The sequence below is a fragment of the Podarcis pityusensis genome (assembly GCF_964106645.2).
Source record: "Podarcis pityusensis genome assembly, chromosome: 1".
NCBI classification, from domain to species: domain Eukaryota; kingdom Metazoa; phylum Chordata; class Lepidosauria; order Squamata; family Lacertidae; genus Podarcis; species Podarcis pityusensis.
The window spans coordinates 15093797-15107163 of NC_138028.1; the positions used below are offsets into that span (position 1 = coordinate 15093797).

A 13367-nucleotide genomic window follows, 5' to 3' on the forward strand; every position below is an offset into this window, starting at 1 on the left:
TTTAACGCTGTACTGTATTTAACACTTGATTGGGAGCCGCCCAGAGTGACTGGGGAAACTCAGCCAGATGGGCGGGGTATAAATAATAAATTATATTATTATTATTATTATTATTATTATTATTATTATTATTACCCTTTTATCTTAGGCACAGATTGCAAAATTTGCCAGATCCCCAGCATTCCAGACCTACTTCCAGGAATAGTTGTCCCCACAGGGGAAAATCTAAGACAAAGCAGGTAGATTGGGAAATGTGTCTTACAATAAAACGCAACTGGAAAATGAAAGGGACATTACTATTGTCCATGAGGTTTATGGTCATATGTACAACATCCTAGTGAAGGACCATGTCATAATTAAAGGCTTTTTCCTTCTTGAGAACATAAATTGAGTTTGCCATGGGGAAAGTATAAGCAGACAGTATACAGCTACTCAATTTGAACTGGTCTTCAAGAATTAACATCAAAAGCCAGTATGTTAAAAGCTTGATTGGCTATTACTGTTGAAGTATAAACTCAGATGGTTAATAAACCTCTTATCTAAAAGTCTTTGTAAGAGTCCCAAGAGAGCTGAGAGTTAACTTAGGCCTCAAATTAGGGTTTCCAAGGGGAAAGACCTTCCCAATGCTCGATGGTGCAATTTGAAAACTAGGGCAAGCTCTGTATATACAGAACGCCAAAGGGAATATTTGTATGGGCTGTTGCTTTGCCTTTGGTTAGCCCTTGAATTGGACCTTTAGTTTATGAGGAAAACCTTAGAGGTTGTGTCCTCCTCAGAATGGAAGATGGCAGGGAGCTAGCTTCAGGCACCAGGCCCATTGTTCAGGCCAGGTCTGCAGTACAAAGATGTCTGCAACCTTGGCTTGAAGGCTGGCAACATTAACCCTTCCGTGTGGGAATCTCTTGCAGGCAACTGCGGTGCCTGAAGACAGACAGACAGGTCATGCAACCACCGCAGTGACCAGAGGAGGAATGGCCACCGGGAGGATTGCAGAAAGTGGCCGCTAGGGCTCTTGTTGCAAGCGATTTATGATGATGATGATGATGATGATGATGATGATGATGATGATGATAATTTACTATTTATACCCCGCCCATCTGGCTGGGTTTCCCCAGCCACTCTGGGCGGCTTCCAACAAAGTATTAAAATACAGTAGTCTGTTAAACATTAAAAGCTTCCCTAAAGAGGGCTGCCTTCAGATGTCTTCTAAAAGTCTGGTAGTTGTTGTTCTCTTTGACATCTGATGGGAGGGCGTTCCACAGGGCGGGTGCCACTACCAAGAAGGCCCTCTGCCTGGTTCCCTGTAACTTGGCAAGGGAACCGCCAGAAGGTCCTCGGTGCTGGACCTCAGTGTCTGGGCGGAATGATGGGGGTGGAGACGCTCCTTCAGGTATACTGGACTGAGGCCGTTTAGGGCTTTAAAGGTCAGCACCAACACTTTGATAAGCTGCAGTTCACAGGGGTGGTATTCAACAAAATTTTGCTCAGAGCAAACCCACTCCAGTTAATGGATTGAACTTCGTCATATTGATTTCAGTGGGTCTGTTCTAAGTAAAATCTTTATGGGTGCCAACCACAGGCTCAACCAGAAGGGGGACCATGGAATAAAATAAACCTCCCACCAGCCCATCTCATTGCTATCTCCTGGTTCCCTATACATCACCCAGAGGCAAAACAGATTACCAAAGCAATTTTCCTCCTTGTGTCAGCACACTCAGGACAATATCAATCACAGAAGGCTTGTTCCCTACACCCTGCGTACTTGGCGTGGTGGCTGTGTAAACCAGCAAAGAAGCTATTCTGAGGTCAGTTTGGATCCAGAGAGCTACAGTATAAAAATGGATGAGATAAGCCATCTGCTGCACTCCTTGCAGTTCCAGCACCTCAGTCCTTTCCAACAATAATAACATGACCAGGCACTGCCTTTTCTGGCTGGGAGTGGGAAGTGATCAGAGGCAGGGAGCGAGGCTGGTACATAGGTGTGACAAAGGCATCCAAGGTTATCTTTTTCCACTGACAAGCTATGATTAATTTGGGTTTCTTTTTTTCAGAGGCCTGAAAGGGTCAACATCCGTTTGAAACGACATGATCCATACGCTGAAAAATATTGCTTCCCACTGCCCAAAAAAGTGAAACAGAAGGTCAACATTATGGGCATATGAAAATGAATGGGCAATGAAAATTATGGGCATATTTGTGCTACAAATGTAGTGCTTTTACATTCTATACAAAAGTATACTGACTTTGAAGCACACAGGACAGAGGTTAAGTGGAATCGGATAGCTCTTTTACCTGTGCCGGCACCCGTGGCACTTTTAGCAGTTTATGAATATTGGTGTCTCTATTTTATTTTATTTTTACTGCCCCTAACACACACACACACACACACACAGAGAGAGAGAGAGAGAGAGAGAGAGAGAGAGAGAGAATCCAGGGCTACACTGGGTCTCCCAGAGGGCATAAAGCAAGGGTCTTCAATGCTGCACCTCAGGCACCCATGGGTGACCGCTGGTACCTGCTATGGCACCCACAAAAGGTTTCAGCAAATATCCTCTTTAAAAATTCACAGTGCAGGTGAGACTGTGTACTCTGCCTGATTGCTTCCTGTTTGCACTGGCTCCACCTCTCCTGCACTGAACACATTGCGGGTGGCGCTGTGGTCTAAACCACTGAGTCTCTTGGGCTTGCCGATCAGAAGGTCAGCGGTTCGAATCCCCACGATGGGGTGAGCTCCCGTTGCTCTGTCCCAGCTCCTGCCAACCTAGCAGTTCGAAAGCATACCAATGCGAGTAGATAAATAGGTACCGCTGTGGTGGGAAGGTAAACAGTGTTTCCATGCACTCTGGTTTCTGTCACGGTGTCCCGTTGCACCAGAAGTGGTTTAGTCATGCTGGCCACAAGAGCTGGAAAGCTGTCTGTGGACAAACGCCGGCTCCCTCGGCCTGAAAGTGAGATGAGTGCCAGGATTAGAGACAAACCCTCCCTTCCATTCTTAATAGAGAAGAGGCACCAAGAGCTTCTCCCTGTGAGTTAGTGGCAAGGATGGTTATTGGTGCTCTTTCCCCACTGATATAAAGCCATTCTGGCACCGTTTTGTGGCGCTACCTTTTTTTTAGACACACTGCCTATTTTTTTGTGACTGGCACCCACAGCACTTTCTCAGAATCTTAAATGCGCCCAGTGGCCCAAAAGATTTGGTAGCAGAGCATCCAACGTATCCAATGTGATGGCTTGCTTTTCCCCCCACAGCACATTTCCAAACTTTTCACAGCACACAGTTTGGCAATCTCTGTGGTCTACCGAAGAATCAAAGGAACCTGGGTGGGTGGGTGATGACTGCAATGAGCGCATTAAAGGTAAAGGGACCCCTGACCATTAGGTCCAGTCGTGACCGACTCTGGGGTTGCGGCGCTCATCTCACTTTATTGGCCGAGGGAGCCGGTGTACAGCTTCCAGGTCATGTGGCCAGCATGACTAAGCCGCTTCTGGCGAACTAGAGCAGCACACAGAAACGCCGTTTACCTTCCTGCCGGAGCGGTACCTATTTATCTACTTGCATTTTGACGTGCTTTCGAACTGCTAGGTTGGCAGGAGCTGGGACCGAGCAATGGGAGCTCACCCCGTCGCAGGGATTCGAACCGCCGACCTTCTGATCGGCAAGTCCTAGGCTCTGTGGTTTAACCCACAGTATTATATGCCCCCAAATGGTGAGATGATGCAGTACCTACGAAAGAGGAGTGGCGGATGAAATGGATGGAATATGCTGAATCAGCAAGTTTAACTCGTCAAATTAAGAGAACGAGATGAGGCAGCCTTCAAGGAGGTTTGGAAACCATAGATTTTTATTTTTTTAAAAGAATTATTGTAAACATGCTAAAACGCTAGCCAGTTTGGAGTATGCTCAGCAGTAAAAGTTATTTTGAGAATAAGGTGGAGGAAAGAAGGAACAGAATAATCATTTGAGGAAACCACGGAAGGGAAGTTAATCACTAAGGGACACTGGACGCTGGAACTGATTGTATTGCGTTTCTGGGAAATTCATAAACAAAATTTTAAATGGAAAGGAATCGCCCGGGAGCTTTGCAGCCCAACTCTTTCTGCGAGAGAAACCAGTCCTCTGATGAAGGAAATGCCTCTTGCACCCCTTCCCATCCTTCCCTCTGGCCCTCAGCCCCCTCCAAGGATGAGGCTGCAGAGGCATGCAGAGTGAGACCAGCTTATCAGGGCATCCCACCATTTCCAGCAAGTACACAGCAGCCAGCCCTGCCTCCCACTTCTTTGAAAAGCCCCTGAGTGGGTGATGGGACGTGTCTTCCCTCAGGAAGGGAACAGAATGTGCTTTGTTAGCACGCTGACAGAATTGATCACCGCTTTAATTAAAGTCTTTTCAGTAAGTGACCTTAAGCTCTCGCCGCTGATGCTAATGCCTTGCGAAATCATCCTCGCTAACAGAGGGAATCCTGACTCCCAAATACCAAACCGCTAACCTGCCTTGATAGGTGGCATAAATTTCACGCCGGCTGAAGCCCTCCTCCTCCTTGACATACCCTGCATTTTGCCATGTTATCCCTGGCACACGCTCTCCTTAGATCAAAACATCCCTCTCCGTGACTCACTCGGTTTTCACGCTGGTATATTTGTACCAAGATGCCCTCACCCGCTGCACCCTCTTGGCTGAGAAATTGCGTTTCACCGCTGAGCTGGGCAACGGTCCCTATAATTATTGCTTTTTCTTTTCCTGGCCCCTTAGTCAGGGTTGTGCTCAGCAGACAGCTTTTCTTTCCTTTTCTCTCCCAAGCACTGACACGAGTAGCTGCAAGGATAAAGAAAGCTGAAACAGACTGAAAATGCGGGAAAGAAGGGATCGGAAGGAAACGCTGAAATGTTTCCAGGCGGAAATGTAGATCAGAACTTTAGAGGGAGCCTCAGGCTTGGGGAGCAATGTGGCCCCTGAGGCCTCTCTACGTGGCCCTCATAACCCTCCCCAAGCCACATCCCTCACTGGCCCTGCTTAGTGCCCCCCCCCCCCCGTGTTTTTGGTAGGTGGGAATATGTCCTTCAACTAGGATGCTGCCTCTTGACAGGCTGGAAGGAGGATACAGAGGAAGGGAATGCAGAAACTACAAAAGGGAAATTTGCATGGGTTGCCCCACCCACTTTTATCCCTGGCTCCACCCACCACTGGCGTGTGACCCTCAGTAGGTTGCACAGAAGGGAACACACACACACACACACACACACACACACACACGTTTTCCCAACTCTGCCATAGGATGTGCAGCCTTTTTCCTTTTTCTTTAGCTTGGCTTACTTCTTTGCCTATAACATCAGCCACCAGAGAAGCTTTCCCTGGCATGAAAATAAAATAAACGACATTTGCACAGGTCCTTCTCAGTAGTGTCACCCGCCCTGTGGAACGCCCTCCCACCAGATGTCAAAGAGAGCAACAACTACCAGACTTTTAGAAGACATCTGAAGGCAGCCTTGTTTAGGGAAGCTTTTAATGTTTAATAGGTTATTGTATTTTAATATTCTGTTGGAAGCCGCCCAGAGTGGCTGGGGAGACCCAGCCAGATGGGCGGGGGTATAAATAAATTAGTAGTAGTAGTAGTAGTAGTAGTAGTAGTAGTAGAGCACTTTCCAAATGTTCAAAATGTGTCATGTGTACAGTTTTGTTATTACAACAACCTTGTAAGTCCAGGATCGGTGACCTCAGGCCTAGGGAGCGAATGTGGCCCTCCAAGTCTTTCTGCCTGGCCCCCAGAACTCTCCCCAGGTTACACCCCTTCTTAGCCTAGCTTTGTACTTTCCCATACTCATCAACCATCCCGATTTGACCAGGAATTACCAATACCATCCTAGCATGTCCTGTTTTGGGTGCTACGCTCTTCCCCCTAAGCTGTAACTGCCCCATCTCCCACCAACCAATCACATGTGGTTTGAAATCAGGAGGGAGCAAGCGACCACAGCATCTTCTGCCCTCCCACTGGCGCATCCTTGATCCAGCACTGCTTTTGATGCTTAGCTTGCATTTCCAAAGCCTTCCCGAAGGTCATTGGAAAGACCTTCCCATCATTTGTGTGCATGCTTTCCTCCTGCTCCCGTTTATGGCAGTAAACCAGCCCATGCCGAGGTTTGGAAAAGGAGGTACATCTGATCTGGGCAAGAAACATATTGGAAGACAAATTCAATTTTCATCCGCACATCTCCAGCGAGCCATTATCCTGGAGACAGGTGCGCAATGCTTTTAAATGCTATAGAGTAGCTGTCACATTTTGGCAGTGCTCGTGATATATATCAAAATGAGTTCCAAGGTCTCCTCTCCAAGGAGGGGAGAGAGAGAGAGAAGGAAGAGGGATTCTAGCCACTAAAATAATAACAGTAAAAAAGAATAAGGGCGGGCGGGGGAGAATCAAGTTGCCATAACTTCCTGTGCTGATCATCTGCCGGCAGGCTCCCATCAATAAACCGCAGTTGCGTGTGTGTTTTCGTCACTTTCCCATTTGCAGAAGATTCAATTGTTGGCCTTTAAAAAATGAAGTCTTGTAATGCAGTGCCAATATGAGGAAAGAACTGGTTCTCTTTGGTTTGAAACTGGAGGTATTTGCTTGCTGCTGCTCAGAGCCGGCCCTATCAATTGGCAGAGTAAGGCAGTTGCCTCATATGGCAGATATGGCAGGGTTTGTGTGTATGCTCAGGGAGGGAGGGTAAGGAGTTGGAGGACTGAGTTTCCTCCTTGCTTTCCTGCAAAGCCCTAAGCTTCCTGTCAAATCTATGAAGTGATGCTTATAACTTGTTCAAGAAGAACCGAGGGGAAATCCTTTTTAATCTCTCCTTCCCGTTTTCGTGAAGGAACATTACTGAACAATCAACTCCAGGGAATGGGGCAAATACCTTGCATACCCTTTTGCTGGTTGGATACATGTTCTCTTTCTTTCTCTCTCCCACCCAATCCGTCATGCTGGGAAAACACCATAAGATGGGATGATTGTAGGTGTTGCCAGGCCCCGTCCTGCCACAATGAGTGGTCGAAGGGAGAAGAGGGAGAAGGCTAGGAGGAGGAGTTGTCATAAGCTGAAGAGATAACAGAGCTTAGTGGGCAGGGGCAAAAAAAGCAGAGACATCACCTTGCCAACAAAGGTCCATATAGTTAAAGCTATGGTTTTCCCAGTAGTGATATATGGAAGTGAGAGCTGGACCATAAAGAAGGCTGATCACCAAAGAATTGATGCTTTTGAATTATGGTGCTGGAGGAGACTCTTGAGAGTCCCATGGACTGCAAGAAGATCAAACCTATCCATTCTGAAGGAAATCAGCCCTGAGTGCTCACTGGAAGGACAGATCCTGAAGCTGAGGCTCCAATACTTTGGCCACCTGATGAGAAGAGAAGACTCCCTGGAAAAGACCCTGATGTTGGGAAAGATGGAGGGCACAAGGAGAAGGGGACGACAGAGGACAAAATGGTTGGATAGTGTTCTTGAAGCTACCAGCATGAGTTTGACCAAACTGCGGGAGGCAGTGGAAGACAGGAGTGCCTGGCATGCTCTGGTCCATGGGGTCACGAAGAGTCGAACACGATTAAACGACTAAACAACAACAAGTGGGCAGGGGGAGTCTGTGGCAGAGAGCAGTCCAGAATCAGGAGCAGAAGCTGAAGTATGAGAAGAGGGAGGCCAAGAGGCAGAGATTAGTCAGGCTGGTGGAGAGTCACAGGTGTTTTCCCCTCCTGTTGTGACAAGCTCCCCTCCCTCCTGGTCTCCCAGAATCAGGAGAGGCATGAAGAGGGCGGAGGAGAAGTTAGCTTCACTCAAGCTCAGTCTCAGGTTGCTTGAGGAAAACCCTGGAGAGGAGGCAGCTGTGGGAAGGTTGGGACATTCAATCTCAGCAATGGCTTCAGGGGAGCAAGACCTGCTGGAGATGAGTTGCTGTGCTCATTAGGCCTGACACTCCTCTGCACATCCTGTTTTTGCTAATAAAGAATCAGCTTCAACTTGCTCAGTGTGATTTACTGCTGGCTCGCTCCTGTCAAGGAGTTTGAGTATCCTTCGCATGACAGGAAAGTAGTGAATTGTGTGAAGGTAAGAATCACATACACTGTTCTGCCCCCTGCTCTTCCCTTCCTATCACTGACCCACAGCTCTCAAAATGTTCCCCACCATGGAAAGCAAGACATAGGTGGAATCTTCACACATGGAAAAACGCTTTAAAAAAAAACGTTTTAAAAAATACATTGAATTTGGCATAGCTCACTGTTGCCATCTGGTGTCACATTTGTATATTGCACTTTACAACATGTTTTATTTGCAGCTGTATCGCTGAGTCCTTGGGTTCAGAAGGCTTCCCCTCCCCTGTTCTAAAGGTCTGGGTTTGCATGTGTGAATGTGTCTGTGATCTTACCCAGGGTCCTTTGCACCTTACCTCTCTTCACCTTTCTCATTCTGCCAACGTATTTCTCTTCTGGCATCAGAAAACCGTCTGGAGAATCCCAAAGAAGCTATGAGACCAAATGTCAGAATCCGATAAAATGAAACGAGAAAATCTGAGCGTAAGTAAAAGACGGGAGGAAGGGAGCACTTGCTAAGAATTCTGTGGAGAAAATCTCTAGATAATCTCTCTAAAAGCAGCCAGAGGAACAGCAAGTGACATTGAAACTTATCTGTGCCAGTCCTGTTCACACAAATCACTGCCTGATTGCATATGCAGCCCCTACAATGCTGAGCGAAGCACTAGAAGAAGAAAATATGTGAATTCTCACTGAGAATTCATTGGGGGGGGGATGCCTGAATTCACCGCCTTTCAAGGTGCTTTTCTACAAGGCAGCAATTTGATGGTGAGGATCGTTAAAAGAGAGAGACTGCTCCAAAATTCTGTGAGAATTCTGATGTAGATTCCAACCTATTGAGTCCAGCAATGCAGGAAGCTGCCATATATTGACCCAGGCTATTGCTCCATCTAGCTCGGTACTGTGTCTATTCTGAGTGGCAGAGACATGACACGTTTTCAGCCAGAGAGTCTTCCCCAGCCCTAGCCAGAGATATTAGCATTCGAATGTGGGACGTTCTGCATGCAAGCAGGGGCGTAGGAAGGGGGTCGGGGGGCGGACCTCCCCGGGTGCCCTCACTGAGGGGGGTGCCATTCGGCGCGCCACCCGCCTGTGACTCCCAAGCCTACCCCGAGCTGTCGGGGTATAATAATAATAATAATAATAATAATAATAATAATAATAATAATATATTATTTATACCCCGCCCATCTGGCTGGGCTTCCCCAGCCACTCTGGGCGGCTTCCAGCAAAATATTAAAATACAGTAATGCATCAAACATTAAAAGCTTCCCTGAACAGGGCTGCCTTCAGATGTCTTCTAAAAGTCTGGTAGTTGTTTGTCTCTTGGACATCTGATGGGAGGGCGTTCCACAGTCACCAGGCAGGTGGAGAGGTTCTTGGGTGATGCCATCCCACTCATTGCTCTCCCTTAAGGATGGGAGGGACTAGCAATGCACAAACGATACGAAATAGGCTCTAATTGCTTTAGTGCGATAGGCATTCTTTATTGAAATTCAGTGGCGATACATATTCCACTACTGATGAGAAAAAGATTAGTGGACCCTTTTCTGATTTTCATGAGGACCACCCAGCAATTTGGTATGCTCTCCCATTTGAAAATTAAGCAGTATTTTTAAGACAAGGCAGCGTCAAAATAACTTTGGGGGCCGATCAGCAGGGAATTCTTCTGCACTGTCCCCACTGAAGTGAGCAGGATCTGTGCATCGGTGAGCCGGTCTCCGCAGTGGCTGAGCCTGTTTGAAACGGCAAGCAAAGTACAGGATAGCAGGATTGTCTTCCTCTGACAGCTTTGATGTTAAGCACAAAGTTCCGTTTCATCATATAAAGGATTAATGTAATAGAGCTGGCTATTTTTGCTCGCCATCTCCTTCGGTGCCTCCTCCTCCTCCACGGAGCACGCACCAGCTAAAGCCTAGAAGAGAGAGAGACCAGAGTGTTTAATGCGGCTGGTGCAAAATATAACTCTGGAGCTTAAATCCTTTGAAGAGCAAGTCGATCTTATGGGTTGAGATGAATCCATATTGTCAACGCAGCACTTACGTTTCACAAAGCAATGCTCAAGGCTGTTCGTTTGCTGTGCGCATGATAACCCACTTCTGCACTAAGGAAAGCTGGATATCTGGGGATATATATATATATATATGCAAAGTTGCTTATACTGCACAAAACCTTTTCCTATCTTTGCTTTATTCTAAGGACCAAACTGCATGCTGTGTTAAGCATGCTGTTCACAATTGCACTCTTTCTTGGCTTGGGGGGGTTCAATCCAGAAAGCAACTGTGGTGCATGTAAATGGTTAAATCAAAGCTACCTTCTGATCCTGATTGCTGCTTTTTAACAAATGGGGGGGGGGTGCTGATGATGTGCTCAATGTTACATGTGGTTTAGTCCTAAATCTACAGCTTGGTGGGTTTTGGAATATTCCAGCCTGGACTTCTGGAACGAAGAATGTGGAAGGGTGGTGATGTGGTGGTGAATTCCAGGGTATTTAATATATCATGGACAGATCTGAAAGCCTGTCTTCTCTCTTAATTCATCTTGTAAATCAACTGGTACATTCAGATGCAACCATTCTGATTTTGTTTTATTATTTCTCAATCCAGTCAAATCTACTAAATGCTTTAATTTCCCCGATGGCCTCCATTAGCGACACCTCTGGATCAGAGACCACCAGAGCTATATCATCAGCAAGCAAATTAAGTGGATAGGATTGACCATTACATATAACGCCGTTGATTTTATTATTATTTTGAACAGCGTTTGCAAGTGGCTCCATTGCAAACATGAAAGGTAGCATTGACAGACGGCAGCCTTGCTTTGTACCTCTCTGTACCTCTACAGAGTGGAAGAGTCGCGTACATCAACCCTAACTACTGCCTTGCTATTAGTTGTGGTGCTAATATAGAACCATCATCAAAGTTCTTTTGAGAGAGGAGTAGGTACAAATAATTCCCATGCATTTTATCAAAAGCTTTATGAGCATCTAATGAAGCGATCGCACATGGATTTCTCTACAGTTTTCCGTAATGTACCGCGTTTGGCATCTTACATGCAGGAACTTCTATATGCCTATGCTTAATGAAACCTGCTTGACCTGCATGGATTATACTAGGTACCTGGCTGTGACGGGCTGCCCTTCTCCCTCTTTGGGGAAAAACCTGCACACATGCTCCACGCAGCTCGTGAAAGGGAGCGCTGAGCAGAGCCTGGGATGCATACAGGCACTGCTCAGCGCTCCCTTTCACAAGCCGTGTGGAGCGTGTGTGTGGCTCTTGGGGGCTTTTCCCGGAGGAGGGAGAGGGGACTGATGGGCTGCCCTTCTCCCTCCTTGGGGAAAAGCCCCCAAGAGCCGCACACAGCTCCATGCGGCTCTTTAAAGGGAGCGCTGAGCAGAGCCTCCCACCTGCATTCGCTCCATAAGACGCACACACATTTCCCCTTACTTTTTAGGAGGGAAAAAGTGCATCTTATGGAGCGAAAAATACGGTAATATATTTGCCAATCTATTAGCTAAAATACCAGAAAATATTTTAACATCTTGCCCAATGACTGAAATGGGTCTATAGGATTCTGGAGTCTCTGAATCAGGAGAAAGGGAGTGGTTAGGAGGAAACCTCCAGGTGCACAGAAGGATCTTTGTTGAGCACTTGGAATATAAATCCTCCTTTCTTCTCCTGCCTTAACACTTTCATTATTTATTTCTACAGTGCCATGAAATGTGCATTGCACCATACAAGGGGACTGACCCCTGCCCTGAGGGGGGTTACTATATAACCACCTCCCCGCCCCACTGTCATTTAAAAGAATCCCCTGGCTTTGCTGCAAGCTACCCTACGAACATAAGCTGCAATCGGGCATTCGTGCAACTTCATAGCTGTTCATTTTTGAGATCCACTGACTTGTGCAGCAGCCTTCTCTCTGTGCTAAGATGATGAAGAAGGAGCTACTGTTGCAAGATGATGATTTACATAAAGGTGGAATTATTACCACTGGGTCACATGGTGTGTCGAAAATGGGATTATCAAACCCCTTGTCGGCTGTTTCTCCTGAAAGATCCAGGTCCCTTTTTCGGCTCCACAAGGAGGTAAATGATCTGTAGAAGGAGAAATGACTGGAAATCAGCACAAACAACTGCCATGAAATTCTTATGATTCTCATAAGAGGTTTCATTTGGAGGCCCTGAACTCAGGGAACGGTCAGAGATTTAAGCTATGCACCATCACTGAACACTGGCCGAAGGACGGTGGACAGCCAGATACAAGAGAGGCTTCTTGACCACCAGGAGGCCAGAGGTTTGAATCCCTGCAATGGAGTGAGTTCCTGTTGCTCTGTTCCAGCTCCTGCCAACCTTGCAGTTCGAAAGCATGCCAGTGCAAGTAGATGAATAGGTACCGCTGTGGCGGGAAGGTAAATGGCATTTCCGTGTGCCTCTGGTTTCCGTCACAGAGTTCTGTTGTGCCCGAAGCAGTTTAGTCCTGACCCAGAAAGCTGTCTGTGGACAAACTCCCTCAGCCTGAAAGCGAGATGAGCGCCACAACCCCATAGTCACCTCTGACTGGACTTAACCGTCTAGGGGTCCTTTACCTTTACCTTACCTCTTGATCACCAGTAGGCCAACAGAGGTCATGTGAGAAGTCTTGACCCTTCCACATCCCCTACAAAAGAACTCCTTCCCTGGCAAGCTTGCCCTGTGGATTTTCCTAACCGCTGCCTCTTGCACCTGCTTCACCTTTACTGCACCTGATCATGCCACCCTCATGTTGTTGCTTCTTGGCTTTTGTCCCCCCAAAGCTCTGTGGAAGCCCGGCTTGATCCTTTTGTACAGCAAAGGTAGACAGAAGGCTCTTGAAGAAGAAGAAGAAGAGGAGGAGGAGGTTGGATTTGATATCCCGCTTTATCACTACTCTAAGGAGTCTCAAAGTGGCCAACATTCTCCTTCCCCTTCCTCCCCCACAACAAACACTCTGTGAGGTGAGTGGGGCTGAGAGACTTCAGAGAAGTGTGACTAGCCCAAGGTCACCCAGCAGCTGCATGTGGAGGAGCAGGGAAGTGAACCCGGTTCACCAGATTACGAGTCCACAGCTCTTAACCACTACACCACACTGGCTCCCAAGGGGATTTATTGTTTCCCACAATCACTTGCCAAATGGGGCTGGGTGGGGAGCGAGAACACATGCATTCTTGTTTGCTTAGATGACCAGGTGAGTACTCCCTTGTACCATAAAGTTTAATTGATTGATTGGTTGCATTTAAATCCCATCTTCGTCTCCAAGGAGCTGAAGGTGCCATACATGGTTCTCCC

At 47.1% G+C, this 13367-nt stretch overlaps 1 protein-coding gene across 1 annotated transcript in view; it reads right to left on the reverse strand.

The window, feature by feature from the left end:
* Nucleotides 1-9544: 9544 nt before the first annotated feature.
* Nucleotides 9545-13367, reverse strand: part of AMN (amnion associated transmembrane protein) — a 77490-nt gene continuing 73667 nt past the window's right edge. The window contains exons 12-13 of the mRNA XM_080982005.1: nucleotides 12053-12158; nucleotides 9545-9977 (exon numbers count right to left, since the gene is read on the reverse strand). Of these exons, the coding sequence (XP_080838131.1) occupies nucleotides 9861-9977; nucleotides 12053-12158 (223 nt within the window). The 3' untranslated portion in view covers nucleotides 9545-9860. The remainder of the gene's footprint in view (nucleotides 9978-12052; nucleotides 12159-13367) is intronic.